The sequence below is a fragment of the Mytilus galloprovincialis genome, chromosome 10, assembly GCF_965363235.1.
Source record: "Mytilus galloprovincialis chromosome 10, xbMytGall1.hap1.1, whole genome shotgun sequence".
In the NCBI taxonomy this organism is placed as follows: Eukaryota; Metazoa; Mollusca; class Bivalvia; order Mytilida; family Mytilidae; genus Mytilus; species Mytilus galloprovincialis.
The window spans coordinates 53024993-53037330 of record NC_134847.1 but is presented as its reverse complement, the minus strand read 5'-3'; the positions used below and the strand labels follow the sequence as shown (position 1 = coordinate 53037330).

Below are 12338 nucleotides of genomic sequence, written 5' to 3'. Positions count from 1 at the left end.
AATCTTTGGTTGCATATTTAAACAAATACAACATACAATATTTAACCAAACGGTATGCAGTGTGTGTATACCTACCGTTATGGGACAATCCTGATAAGGATGCCGATGAAGTAACTTTTATCAGTTTTGAAGATACCTCCATGTCATCTTTCTCGTTGTCCGGATCAAACCATTCTTTTTCAGTGCGTAGTAATTTGGCCTTGTTTGGATGGATGCTGTTTATTTTCATATATTCTAAAATCTGCATTGAAAGAGCGGCAAACGATTCTCTAGCCTATAATAGTAAAGAAATAGAAGTAAGCGAGATAACTCTAATCTTACTAAGTATCTAATCCGTTTCGCAGGGTATTAAAACTTACTCTAATGATAATACATAGTATTTTAAAAATGTAAATGTCTAGATCTTCCCTTTCTTAAGTATAATCGACCCAACAATCAAACTTAATTAATACGGTATAATGCATGTCAGCCATGCATTCAAAATTGACCTTTTTAAAAAGAAAATATAACTGCTAACCGAAACGTGAGTGCATTGTATCTTACAATAAACAAAGAATATATGATTTAAGTATGAGTATTTTCAATAAATATTGATATGGACATTTTTGTAACTCAAAAACTATTGCAAAGTTGTTCATAATGCGACAACTAATTGAGATATAATAATAGCAATTAAAAAACTTGCTTATTTATTGGTTCAGATATCACGTTTATCTAACATTAAGTCTATTGTCGTAGATTCGCAGAAAATTGATGAAAGCATTATATTCTGAATTAAGAAAAGTAGAATTAAGCATGATTGGGTTAGAAAAGAATATTCTAGGCAGTATGACACGGATATGATTGATGAACAACATTTCATCAATGACAAAATTAATTATATCTGTCACTTAGAAATCTACAACCTGTATCCGTATGTATCTTTACAATGATGGACACCGTGCATGCGCAATGAAGATATATCTTGACATTTAAATTTTTTCTTCAATGTGTTTTGTTTTAACATCAATGTTAGTAAGTGCATTTAATAAATAATAAAATATTGCAAGGATTATTAAAGCTTATAGGTGATTTTGTACCTTCATGATATTCTACAACACAGTTATTATATATATATGATATTAAAAGAAAAAAAAATTGTTATCAAATCGTATTACTCAAACAAAACGTATTGAGAATGCAGATTGCCTTTTAAAAGAGGTACTATATATATAAAACTTGTTTTTTCCGTAAACCCATTTAAATTGTCATCGTATTTTCATATGCTGTTCAATAAAAATTCCGTAAGTTAGGCTTGACCTGTATGGAAGAACTTTGAAGAAAATTGTCTGATTTAGTTCTGCATAATATTAATGACACCTCTTTATGCAATGCTTTAAAAACCGTATCAGACAAGAGCATTTACATTTAATGTACTAAATACTATTAATTATTTAATTGAAAGATATATTGTTGCTGCGATTAAATCGAAATTCAAGGAGATCAAGGCAAAATTATAATCAAATTCCATGCTATGTATTTTTAATCTTTATTTGTAGATAAAAATCAGATTAAGGAATTTCTACATTGGCATAGTTTTTTTACGCTGTCCTCTGACTTACAATTTCGACATCATACTTAATAATGATGGGTATTTGAGTAAAAACGGTCGGAAACTTATATCATTTATATTAAATAGCATTGGACAGCATTATTTCAAACATTAGGTTCCAATTCAATCTTAGAAATCTATCCCATGAATTATAAACCCGTAGTTTTTCGAATGAGTTTGATATTTTATAATATTACAGTTAACTTTAAAATGACTGCATCAATGATATTTGTGTTGATTCTTAGGCTTGTGAATCTCTAAGGCTATGGAGTGTTTTGTAAAGCAGGAGATACAATAAAACAAGGGTAGCACTTCTCAGTACAATCAAAATTCAGTCATTACTTACTGCAGATATATTAGCACTTGTATTCGTATTGTCTTTTTTAAATGCTGCAAAATATGTATTACGTCGAAGAGCTTCTTCTTTTGTTTTGTCATTTTTCAATTTGACTTCTCGATCTGAATTAAATTGACCCTACAATAATGGAAGTATAACACAAGTACATGATTGTTGTAAAAAAAATAATATTGTCAATCTTTTCAGGCATATAGAAATTTTACATAAAATATTTGATGTTGACATGTCTTTAAAAATAACAGTTTAACACTTTCAAAATATCTACATAACGGGGGAAACACACATAAGAGTTCGCAAAAAGTTAAAATACATGGATGGGGGAGGTAGTGATAAGCTGCAAAACAGATATACAAACATACACAGGTTAGATATATACAAAAATATAGCCTTCACTTCAATCTTAGGATGATGATATATGCCTCGGAATTATAGTTGTGTCCTAGTTTTCCTGACATATGTGATTTTAACATATTACAATCGATTATATCAAATAGGGAAACAAACAACGAAACACGTGTTTCTTAATAATAAATCAGGTATATCCATTTCTTAACGCTTAAAAAAATCAAACATTTAATTGAAAACAAACCAACAGGGGATTCAAAGCTTTAAAGGTGTGTGGTCAAATGTGATCCTTATTAGTGAGTTGTTGTTGTTTTATTTTTTATATGTCTTTCGCTGTCCCATACATGATGATAATAATTTTTATCCTTGAAATGAAGAAATGTTTTCTGTTTATTTCTACTGCATCATTACCATTAATGAAAAATCCGCAGGTCCAACACCGATGATAATGATGGATAATGGAAGATGACTAACAGACACAACACGACGTATGGTCCGGTCTAAGTCATTTATAACACCATCCTATAAGGAAAAAAGAAAATGCTTTACTTTATCTCCATGCAAGTATATACGTATTTATCACAACAATAAATGTCGAGGCGAATGGCGGATGTTGCAAGCATAGAAAGAGACATTTAACCTGTCAACAAACCCGGTATCGCTTCTTTTGGAGTTCATTCGATTCCCATTTTTTTGTCTCTCCTGATATGAGTCTTTTTAATCCATCCATTAGATTTAAAACACCGGTAAACTACTGCCTCAATTTGTAATTTATTTTTTTTTCCATTTTCATTGAAATGCAACAAAAATAGTTGATAGCCTGTAAACAGTAATTGCTCTTCTTAAATTCAGAAGTATTTATTTTTTATGAAATCAGTTTTAATAGAGCACATTGAAGTTTAATATAAAGAAACATAATATGTTGGTCTCACTAGTAATCTAATTTCACTCTGAAACAGTCAATTTTGCCTTAACATCATCAGTCATTTCCAGTCTTTCAGTGAATATGGTAAAGTTAATTCAGTTCTATTCAGTAGGTTTTCATGCAATTCAATATAAAAACGAACGATATTGAAGTGAAAGGGTAAATACAAATTGTTGAGTGTCTAAAAACATAGAATGAGCAGATCTTAGCTGACTGAAGACAAATGGTCTGAATAGTACTGAAATAAATGCAATGAATATGTTCAAAAATTGAACAAAAGACTTAAAATGAAATATCATTTTTTGTTATTTTGCTTTGAATACTGTAAACATTTGTCATAAGATATCTTCTGTTCAAATATCATAAAGTTCGCTTAAGGTTTGACAAAGTTTTTGGCTCCATATATGAAATAAATTTAACAACAGATTGAGCCGTATTGTCGACAATATGGCTCAATCTGTTGTAAACGATGACGTTGGGATGTTTTGGAATCGCTAAATGATACATTTAAATGCAGTTTTGCTTTTAGTCCTATTTTTTAATCAGTTCAACGATTATTTTTGCATGTTTAACAATTACTCCGCTCATTCACCACAGGAATTAGAACTTTACATAGCAATAAAGTAGGGGATAGACAAAATTTAAGTATTCTTCACGTTAGAAGTAAAATTGAATAAAGATTGGTGGTAATAAACTATCATCTGATCAACATTGGTTCGGAGATTGTAACTTATGTAAATATAACAAATAACAGTTCGATTTATTTCGGTTTATCACTTACCGTAATGATCAGCAGTACAGAATACACTTGTTTATTCTGTGATATATTTTCCCTCTCTGCAATATTTGCTGCCTTCTCAATGACATGTGCGACACAAGTAGGTCCACCAAATTTGAGATTACATACTGCAGTTTCGTATGCTTCTGTTACTGCCTGTATTACATGTAAATATAATAATTATGAAGGTGTAAACGAATAAACATTTCAAACATTCTAGTAAATATATAGTTGTTGTGTTTAACAACGCGTTCATTGAAATGAGATTTACTTATTTCTGTAGAATTTCAAAAGTCATAAATGATTCATTTTAAAATATTATTCTTGATGAACTGAAAATAGGTTGTATGAAGTCAAAATTTGATGTAAAAAAAGATAGTTATCTTTGAAACATTGTGAAAAAATAAATGCAAGACAGGAAACCGCAGTTGAAATTCTTGAAATGATATCTGAAGTTACCTTATATTTTCTTAATCGATTATAGAGATTTGAACATTGGTAAACTAGTGTTGGCTATAGTTATATTTATCAGCACATATTTCACTGCACATCAACTTCACTTTATTAGAAGTAACACCAATGTAGATAGATTTAATCCAAATTATTTTTGTTAACTTAATCATGATCTTCAACTTGTACTTTATTTGACCTTTTGATTTGTTGTCGAGCGTCACTGTTGATTGTTGTTTAGAATTACACGCGTCTGGCTTACGAATTTATAAGCATATAATTTTGGTGATTTTTTTCTTAAAGCTTAAAGCTGAAATGGCTATATAATACAACATTAAGGTTCATACACTAAATGCCTATTTAAATAATAAAGATATTTCTATTACCTTGATTCCCTTAACTGTGTATCGGTTTTGATCCCCTGTCAAAGGAAAACAGTATGGAAGATCCCTGTTTGTCCATTTAGCACCAAACCCAAATGTTGTTACTTGTCTGTCATGGTTGTACTGAGTGATTAAAGAACCGAGTGTTTCTATTGCATCTAAATATTGATTGTCCTACAGGAAAGTATTAAACTAAACAATTAATTACGGGAAACTTGATCAATCAAATTTCCAAATAAAACTAATCAATTCACATCTTGGCAAATTATGCAATGTGCAATCTTAATAAAAGTTTGACAGTACAAATTCATATAGTATATACATGAAATTGATTTTCTTTACACCGAATCGTAATGTAAACTTTAGGAAACCATATGATATGTGATGTATTTATGTATTAGTCTCCTCAGATCTCAATCTTCCCAGCTGAAGTTATACGAGAGAGGTCTATACCAAGTACACATTTTGTCAGGCTTACATGTATATTTGAGTTGGCAGAGCTGACTGGAATACTCATTCGATAAACAAACATATAGATTTAGTTCTAGTCTATAAAAAAATGATGCAACTGTTTCCAGGTACAGACAATATCACATGAGGATGTTCTCGAAAACGAGTTTAAAGTCCACTGGTAAATATTTTATACATATCTTACGGAAACGTGTTTTAGAATATGATATTAATTTATAAAACTTCTCCAACATAACTAACACGTTGGACCAGATTCGTAACTTGGTATTTCACAAGGTAGCAGTCAGGAGAAAGACAAAACAAACAATTCTTTGCTTTGACCATTGACTGTCATTTACTACTTTGTGTATGGTGTATGGTGGACGATTGATTGATTGATTGATTGACTGATTGATTGATTGATTGATTGATTGATTGATTGATTGATTGATGATTTACGCGTGTACATGATGCATTTTGTTTTTTTTTCAGCTTAGGTTATATGATACTGATACTACTATCTGTATCATTCAATTTTTCAAAAAAACATTATCCATTGAACTATTATTACATACAATTATGCTATTTTGTTGTGTTATTATAGAAAATAAAAAAAAATAAAAATAAAGTCTCCAATAAAATAAATAAAATTGAGAAAGGAAATGGTGAATATGTCAAAGCGACAACCACCCGACCATAGGGCAAACAACAGCCAAAGGCAACCAATGGGTCTTCAATGTAGCGAGAATTCCCGCACCCGTAGGTGTCCTTCAGCTGGCCCCTAAAATATGCATAATAGTACAGTGATAATGGACGTCATACTAAACTCCGAATTATACACAAGAAACTAAAATTTAAAATCATACAAGACTAACAAAGGCCAGAGGCTCCTGACTTGGGACAGGCGCAAAATTGCGGCGGGGTTAAACATGTTTATGAGATCTCAACCCTCCCCCTATACCTCTAGCCAATGTAGAAAAGTAAAAGAATAACAATACGCACATTAAAATTCAGTTCAAGAGAAGTCCGAGTCCGATGTCAAAAGATGTAACAAAAGAAAATAAATAAAATGACAATAATACATAAATAACAACAGACTACTAGCAGTTAACTGACATGCCAGCTCCAGACCTCAATTAAACTGATTGGAAGATTATGTCTTCATCATATGAATATCAGGTACAATCCCTCCCTTTAGGGGTTTAGTATCATACTATCATAAAATATATGAGAAGAACATAACCCGTGTCATGCCAACAACTGTTTTTTTAGAAATAAATGTGTTTAGTTCTGATGCAAAGACCCTATCAGTGAATCAATGTTAAAGCCAAAATATGCAATCTTTAATGACCTGACAACAGTATCGTAACTATATCCCCTTTTAATAAGTCTATTTAAAGGTTTTGTTAGTTTCTGAGGAGAATACTGACATTTTTGTGCTTTATAAATAATATTTCCATAAAATTTTGGATGTGAAATACCTGAACGTATAAGATGTCTGCATGTTGAGTTATATTTACGAATTATTTCCTTATAACGGTGATAAAATTTAGTAAATGTTTTGACCAGTTTGTGATATCGAAAACCCTGGTGTAATAATTTTTCAGTAATACATAAATTTCTCTCGCTAAAATCTAATACATTGTTACATACACGAGCGAATCGTACAAGTTGAGATATATAAACACCATAAGATGGTGACAAGGGAACGTCACCATCTAAAAATGGATAATTAACAATAGGAAATGAAAAATCATCTCTTTTATCATAAATTTTTGTATTAAGCTTCCCGTTTATGATATAGATATCAAGATCGAGGAAAGGGCAGTGGTCATTGTTATCATTAGCTTTATTTAAAGTAAGTTCTACAGGATAAATTTCTTTAGTATACATACTGAAGTCGTCATTATTTAGAGCCAATATATCATCCAAATATCTAAAAGTATTGTTAAATTTTTGTATCAAATGTTGTTTTGATGGGTCTTTGCTAATTTTAGTCATAAATTGTAACTCATAACAATACAAAAACAGGTCCGCAATAAGTGGTGCACTGTTGCATACATGATGAAAGAAAGTATAAGAAAGAAACAAACAAAGCATACTTACATACCCGTATATCAGATATATTATGAAGTGATAACTCCTCATCTATATTACCATTTGAGGCCTATATAATATAAGAAATATGAAATTACAGATCAACATTTCCGGTAATGACCGTGTGATAGAACTATATTAAATTTCGTTTGGACATTTTTTAAGAACAGAAAGCTCTTGTGTCTAAATGGATCAAAGTTTATAAATGAAGGCGAAAGTATAGTCTACCGCTGTTCAAATCTTGTAAATCAATTAAAGATGGAAAGCAATCCATTCAGTGACGTCTGTGTGGTCGTTTATCAACGACCAGAAGCTGTTTATATCGTATTTTTGATATTGCTTTATTTTATACTAATATGGCCAACCCTACAGCTTATCTAACAATCGTGTGGTTAATGTGAGAGTTATACCCTATGGGAAAGGAAAATAATCATATGTTATCTTGAATTATCATACTAGGGTTATCGTGTAAAAGGGGGGGGGTGTCTAAATAATAGTAGAATGATTATGTTTAGGAGGTCATAACCCGAATAATTCATTCGTTATATTCCGCTGATCTACGAAGGCTACATTAACGCCTGAACGTCTTCCTCGATCAAGACCGTCAACCGGAAAATTCACACCGGTATGAAATATGGGAATTTCGATTTAAATTGGTAGCTAAAAAAGGAGGAGTTCCGGATGTTAATTGATGTTAAATGATGTAAACTGATGTTAATTGATGTTAATGAATTATTATCGGATTTGTGTTAATTGAACACACGTGTTTGGTAAGACAATTACAAGACAGTTGCGCAGACTCATTATCCTGATCGCCACCGATTGGCTCTCTCTTACAGAGAGCAGGCGACGCGGCCAATGATCATAAGGAGTTCAAGACCTCGTGTGGTAGAAAATCGGACACGGAAAGGGCTTAAATTATTCGAGTTAAGGAGGTCAGTACTTCCTTTCCTGGTGTATAGACGAACATACTTATACATTGTATTACTATGTTTTTTTTTTTATTTTAGTGTATTTAGGTTGTTGTCTAATTATGGTTACCAACTTTATTATTTCTTCATATAAAAAAATATTGTAAACAGATTGGAAACAGATATTAAACTTACAGTAAAATCTATAGCTATTACTAAATTGAGCTCTAATCCACCACGTATAAAATCTAACAACGTATAATGTAAATCCACCCTGTGGAAATAAAAAAATCTATCGTCATACATATGAAATTCCTATATTGATGGGTCAATCGAGGAAATTTTTATTTATATTTCCTAATATGAATTTGATAGTAGCTTGACTGTCATATGCGATATACATTTCAACTGTTGTTTTCTATATCAACAAAAGGTTGATAATATTTCATGATTATCACTTTTGACAACAATATATATAATACTTACTAACATAATAATCTATGTTTATATTGTGTGCTTTTTTTCAGAATAAGATTAAGGTGGTACCCAACACCTCCATTAAAATTCATTTGGCTCGTTTAATTTTCATAAAATTTTGACAGGGTATTAACTTTTACCCTTTGACAAAAATATAAAAATTTCAAAAAGTTTTAACCAACCATTTTATCAGAAAAATTACACTGGTTATATAGCAGTTTGACAAACTTTAATTTTGATCATTGAGAAGCTTAATATTCCATTAACAACACAACACAATTAAAACGTTTAGCTGATTTTACAGAGTTATCTCCCTGTAGTGTTATGTACCACCTTAACTGTAAGAAAATAAATATCTGACGTATGGATACTGAAAATGTCATTCATCGTTCAGATAGCTTTATATGCTTGTCTTTTGCTATTGACTGTATAAAAAAGTTAACTTACCTGAATTGATAAAAACGTAAGGAACCAGTATATGTTGGTTTCTTTTTACCCGATTTCTCCTTCTTTGGACTAGATAATGGTACTTCCTTGTAATGACCATTCCTGTTAGCAGTTAAAGAATTTAATTAACTTACTTAAATGTATTTCTTAAGGTAAAATGTTAAAATCAAAAACAAATTTCAATAAAATACAAAGACACCCCATATATTACGATACGTAGATATAATAAGGTATGAACGCCAATGAGACATATCTCGATCCAAGTCACAAAGTCTAAAAAGTAAACAATTGTAGGTCAAAGTACAGTCATCAACACGAAGCCTTGGCTCACACCTAACACATAACAGCAAGCTATAAAGGGCCCTTTAATAATTAGTGTAAACCATTCAAACAGGAAACCCAACGGTTATCTTCACATAAAAAACAAAAAACAAGAAACACTTATTAAGTACCACAATCAGACAAGGTTCCTTGCTAGAAACAAGAACTTGAAGATTGTCAATTCAAAACGGTGCATGGAAAAAATGAAGTAATATTAATTAACGTTTAATAAAAAAATCAGTTAAATCTATAACAGGGAAAATGACAACAATAAAACTTAACTAAAAAAAACGTTTCAAAGAAGACTTACAGTTACTGAATGCAAGTTCAAATACTTAATTCTAGGCTTTGTAATATAGAAATGATAACTATACTAGTACTTTTTGTATTTCATTGACAATTTGCTTTTACAGAGAATCTAAATGAAGAACGAAAATATGTTAGGTGCTCATAACGTTGTTATTACAAAAGATGGCCATTGGTTCCTCCTTCAAGTGCCTTATATTGTACATGTACATTATGTTATGTTCAGTAAATACTTACATAGTTTGATTATTCATATCTCTGAGTGAGGTAATTTTTCTTCCTATCAAATGATAGTTAGAACCACTGAAAATAAAAAAAAAAACGTGAAAGTTTTAACATTTAATATTCCAAGGACCCCAATGTGTCACTTTTCAAAAAAACTTATTTTGGTGCACTCAGTCCGTTAAATGTATTTTAATATTGAACATATTATTTCTATTACTTTCATTTGAATTTGCAGTCCATTCTTTTGGTAAAAGCACGATGAATGGTTCTTTCCTGTACTCGTCCTTTATGATAATAATGAAATATGGACACCGAACGTTAAACGAACGTTAAACGAACGGGAATAAATCAATAAATCTATTTTCCTTCCGAAATAATCTTTACTATATTATACTAAATTATTACATTCCTGACAACACAAAGAAAACATGCACCAGAGTTTTGCAGCAAAACACAAATATCAGAACTTAACAATGTTCGCAGTGTTTGTTTGTTTCATGAAGAAAAGTGACTAGAAAGTAAGTTTTATTTTTCTGTTTTGTCAACTTCACTGGGTCTCTCTTTTCTCAAAAATTGAATTTGCTAATAAACCTTTGAGTTCAATTTTCCTGTTATTGAGAATTTAAAAATAGGTTGTCAAACCAATTTTCAATTTAACCAATATTATTTCCTGGACGTCCATATCAAATATGAGAAGAAAAAAAACCAGGAATAATAAATGTAGTGGTGAGTTTCTTTTCTTGTTCAGAAATTATTATATACTGTAACAATGTATGTTTGTTACCATACCTATAATGCCAACATGAGAACTCAATATTGCGATCCCATTCTGTATTGCACAATTTTTGAAGTGAAATTTCAAACGGTCGCCACCTACAAAAACAATCAAAATGAAATATAAATAATATATCATTTTATATCATTGCAAGAAATAAAACGAACCATGGTCAATGCCAATTAAATGTTTATATTAAAGATTTATATAAACCATACGTAACTGAATCTTTAGTTACCTAGGTTATAATAAACAAAAATAATAGTGAACATACACCGTCACGATACCATTTTTTTCTTCATTTTACGTGATTAGTATATCAAAATATAAAGGTTTATATCAGAATCTCCTCGTTTCATTTCAATTAATTATTGAACCAATGTAGACGACAATGTACTGTTATGGTATGTAATAGTTTACTTGTTGTAATGTAATTAGCATGTTACCATTTCGAAGCACATTAGATCACCCTGTGTTTATGTAGGGGTCCGTGCGTGTTGGTCAGTTTTTAATTTTCTATGCTGAGTTTCCTAGACTGTTGTTTTGTTGTATAACTTTTATCATGGCATTCATTGTCAGCTTGTCTTATGCCTATGAGTTTGCAACTCTCTTGTACACAGAAAAAAAAATACGCTTCAGCAAAATTTTGCCAATTTCTAACCCTGGAATAATCCTGCATCTAGATCTCTTGGTGATGAAAGTACATGTAGAAACATGTATCATTTAAAAAGTGAATAAATTCCCCTCGGAATGTGCATTTCATGTACCCAATAAGCCCGAGCTATCACTGGTTAAAGGTATTTTAAATTGAATATTCAGTAACAAAATTTATCGTTCAAATCATGACAACACAAAATAAGATATTTCCATTTGTAAATCTATAAATTAAAAGACACATTATATATATTAAACTTTACTAAAGACGCTTTAAGTTATAAGTAAAGTTTATTGATTTTTTTATCTTTACATCCCATTACAGACTATAGTAACTTTACACAATAAGAACTTCATAAAAGGCACATTACTTGAACTGTGAGAATTTAGATGGATCTTTAATTCGCTTATCATGGGTCAAAGATCATACAGAATACAAATGGATATCCTGCAAAAGGTTTTCTTTAGTTATTAAAAATGTTATCTAAAGTAAAAAAATGTGACAGATTTTATCTAAAACGAAATATTTAACTTCTACTTATAATACAAATAATTCTACCACACAGGCATAGTGCGTTCAAACTAAAATGCGACTTATTGTGATTGATGTTAAGATCTTTACATTCTCTGTAAATGAATTTAACCGCAGTAAATCAACATCAGTGCAATTGATGGAATTGAATCTGGATATACATGTACGTCTTCGAAAGCAACTTAAACTAAACACAACACCAAAATACCAAGTTTAAATTCAAAATGCAGTACATGTAACTGTATTTTATAGCAGAAACGTGTGTACATGTGTATCAATATTTTGACATTTGTACCTTTTAAGTCTGTATGTT

At 30.6% G+C, this 12338-nt stretch overlaps 1 protein-coding gene across 2 annotated transcripts in view; it reads right to left on the bottom strand.

Annotated features, from left to right (window-relative positions):
• The window catches only part of LOC143047825 (copine-3-like), a 29260-nt gene that overhangs the window by 4136 nt on the left and 12786 nt on the right, over positions 1-12338 (bottom strand). For both annotated transcript variants that reach the window (XM_076221104.1, XM_076221105.1), the window contains exons 7-16: positions 10854-10937; positions 10077-10142; positions 9213-9314; positions 8484-8562; positions 7391-7447; positions 4834-5004; positions 4001-4153; positions 2706-2816; positions 1938-2066; positions 76-274 (exon numbers count right to left, since the gene is read on the bottom strand). In XM_076221104.1, the coding sequence (XP_076077219.1) occupies positions 76-274; positions 1938-2066; positions 2706-2816; positions 4001-4153; positions 4834-5004; positions 7391-7447; positions 8484-8562; positions 9213-9314; positions 10077-10142; positions 10854-10937 (1151 nt within the window). The remainder of the gene's footprint in view (positions 1-75; positions 275-1937; positions 2067-2705; positions 2817-4000; positions 4154-4833; positions 5005-7390; positions 7448-8483; positions 8563-9212; positions 9315-10076; positions 10143-10853; positions 10938-12338) is intronic.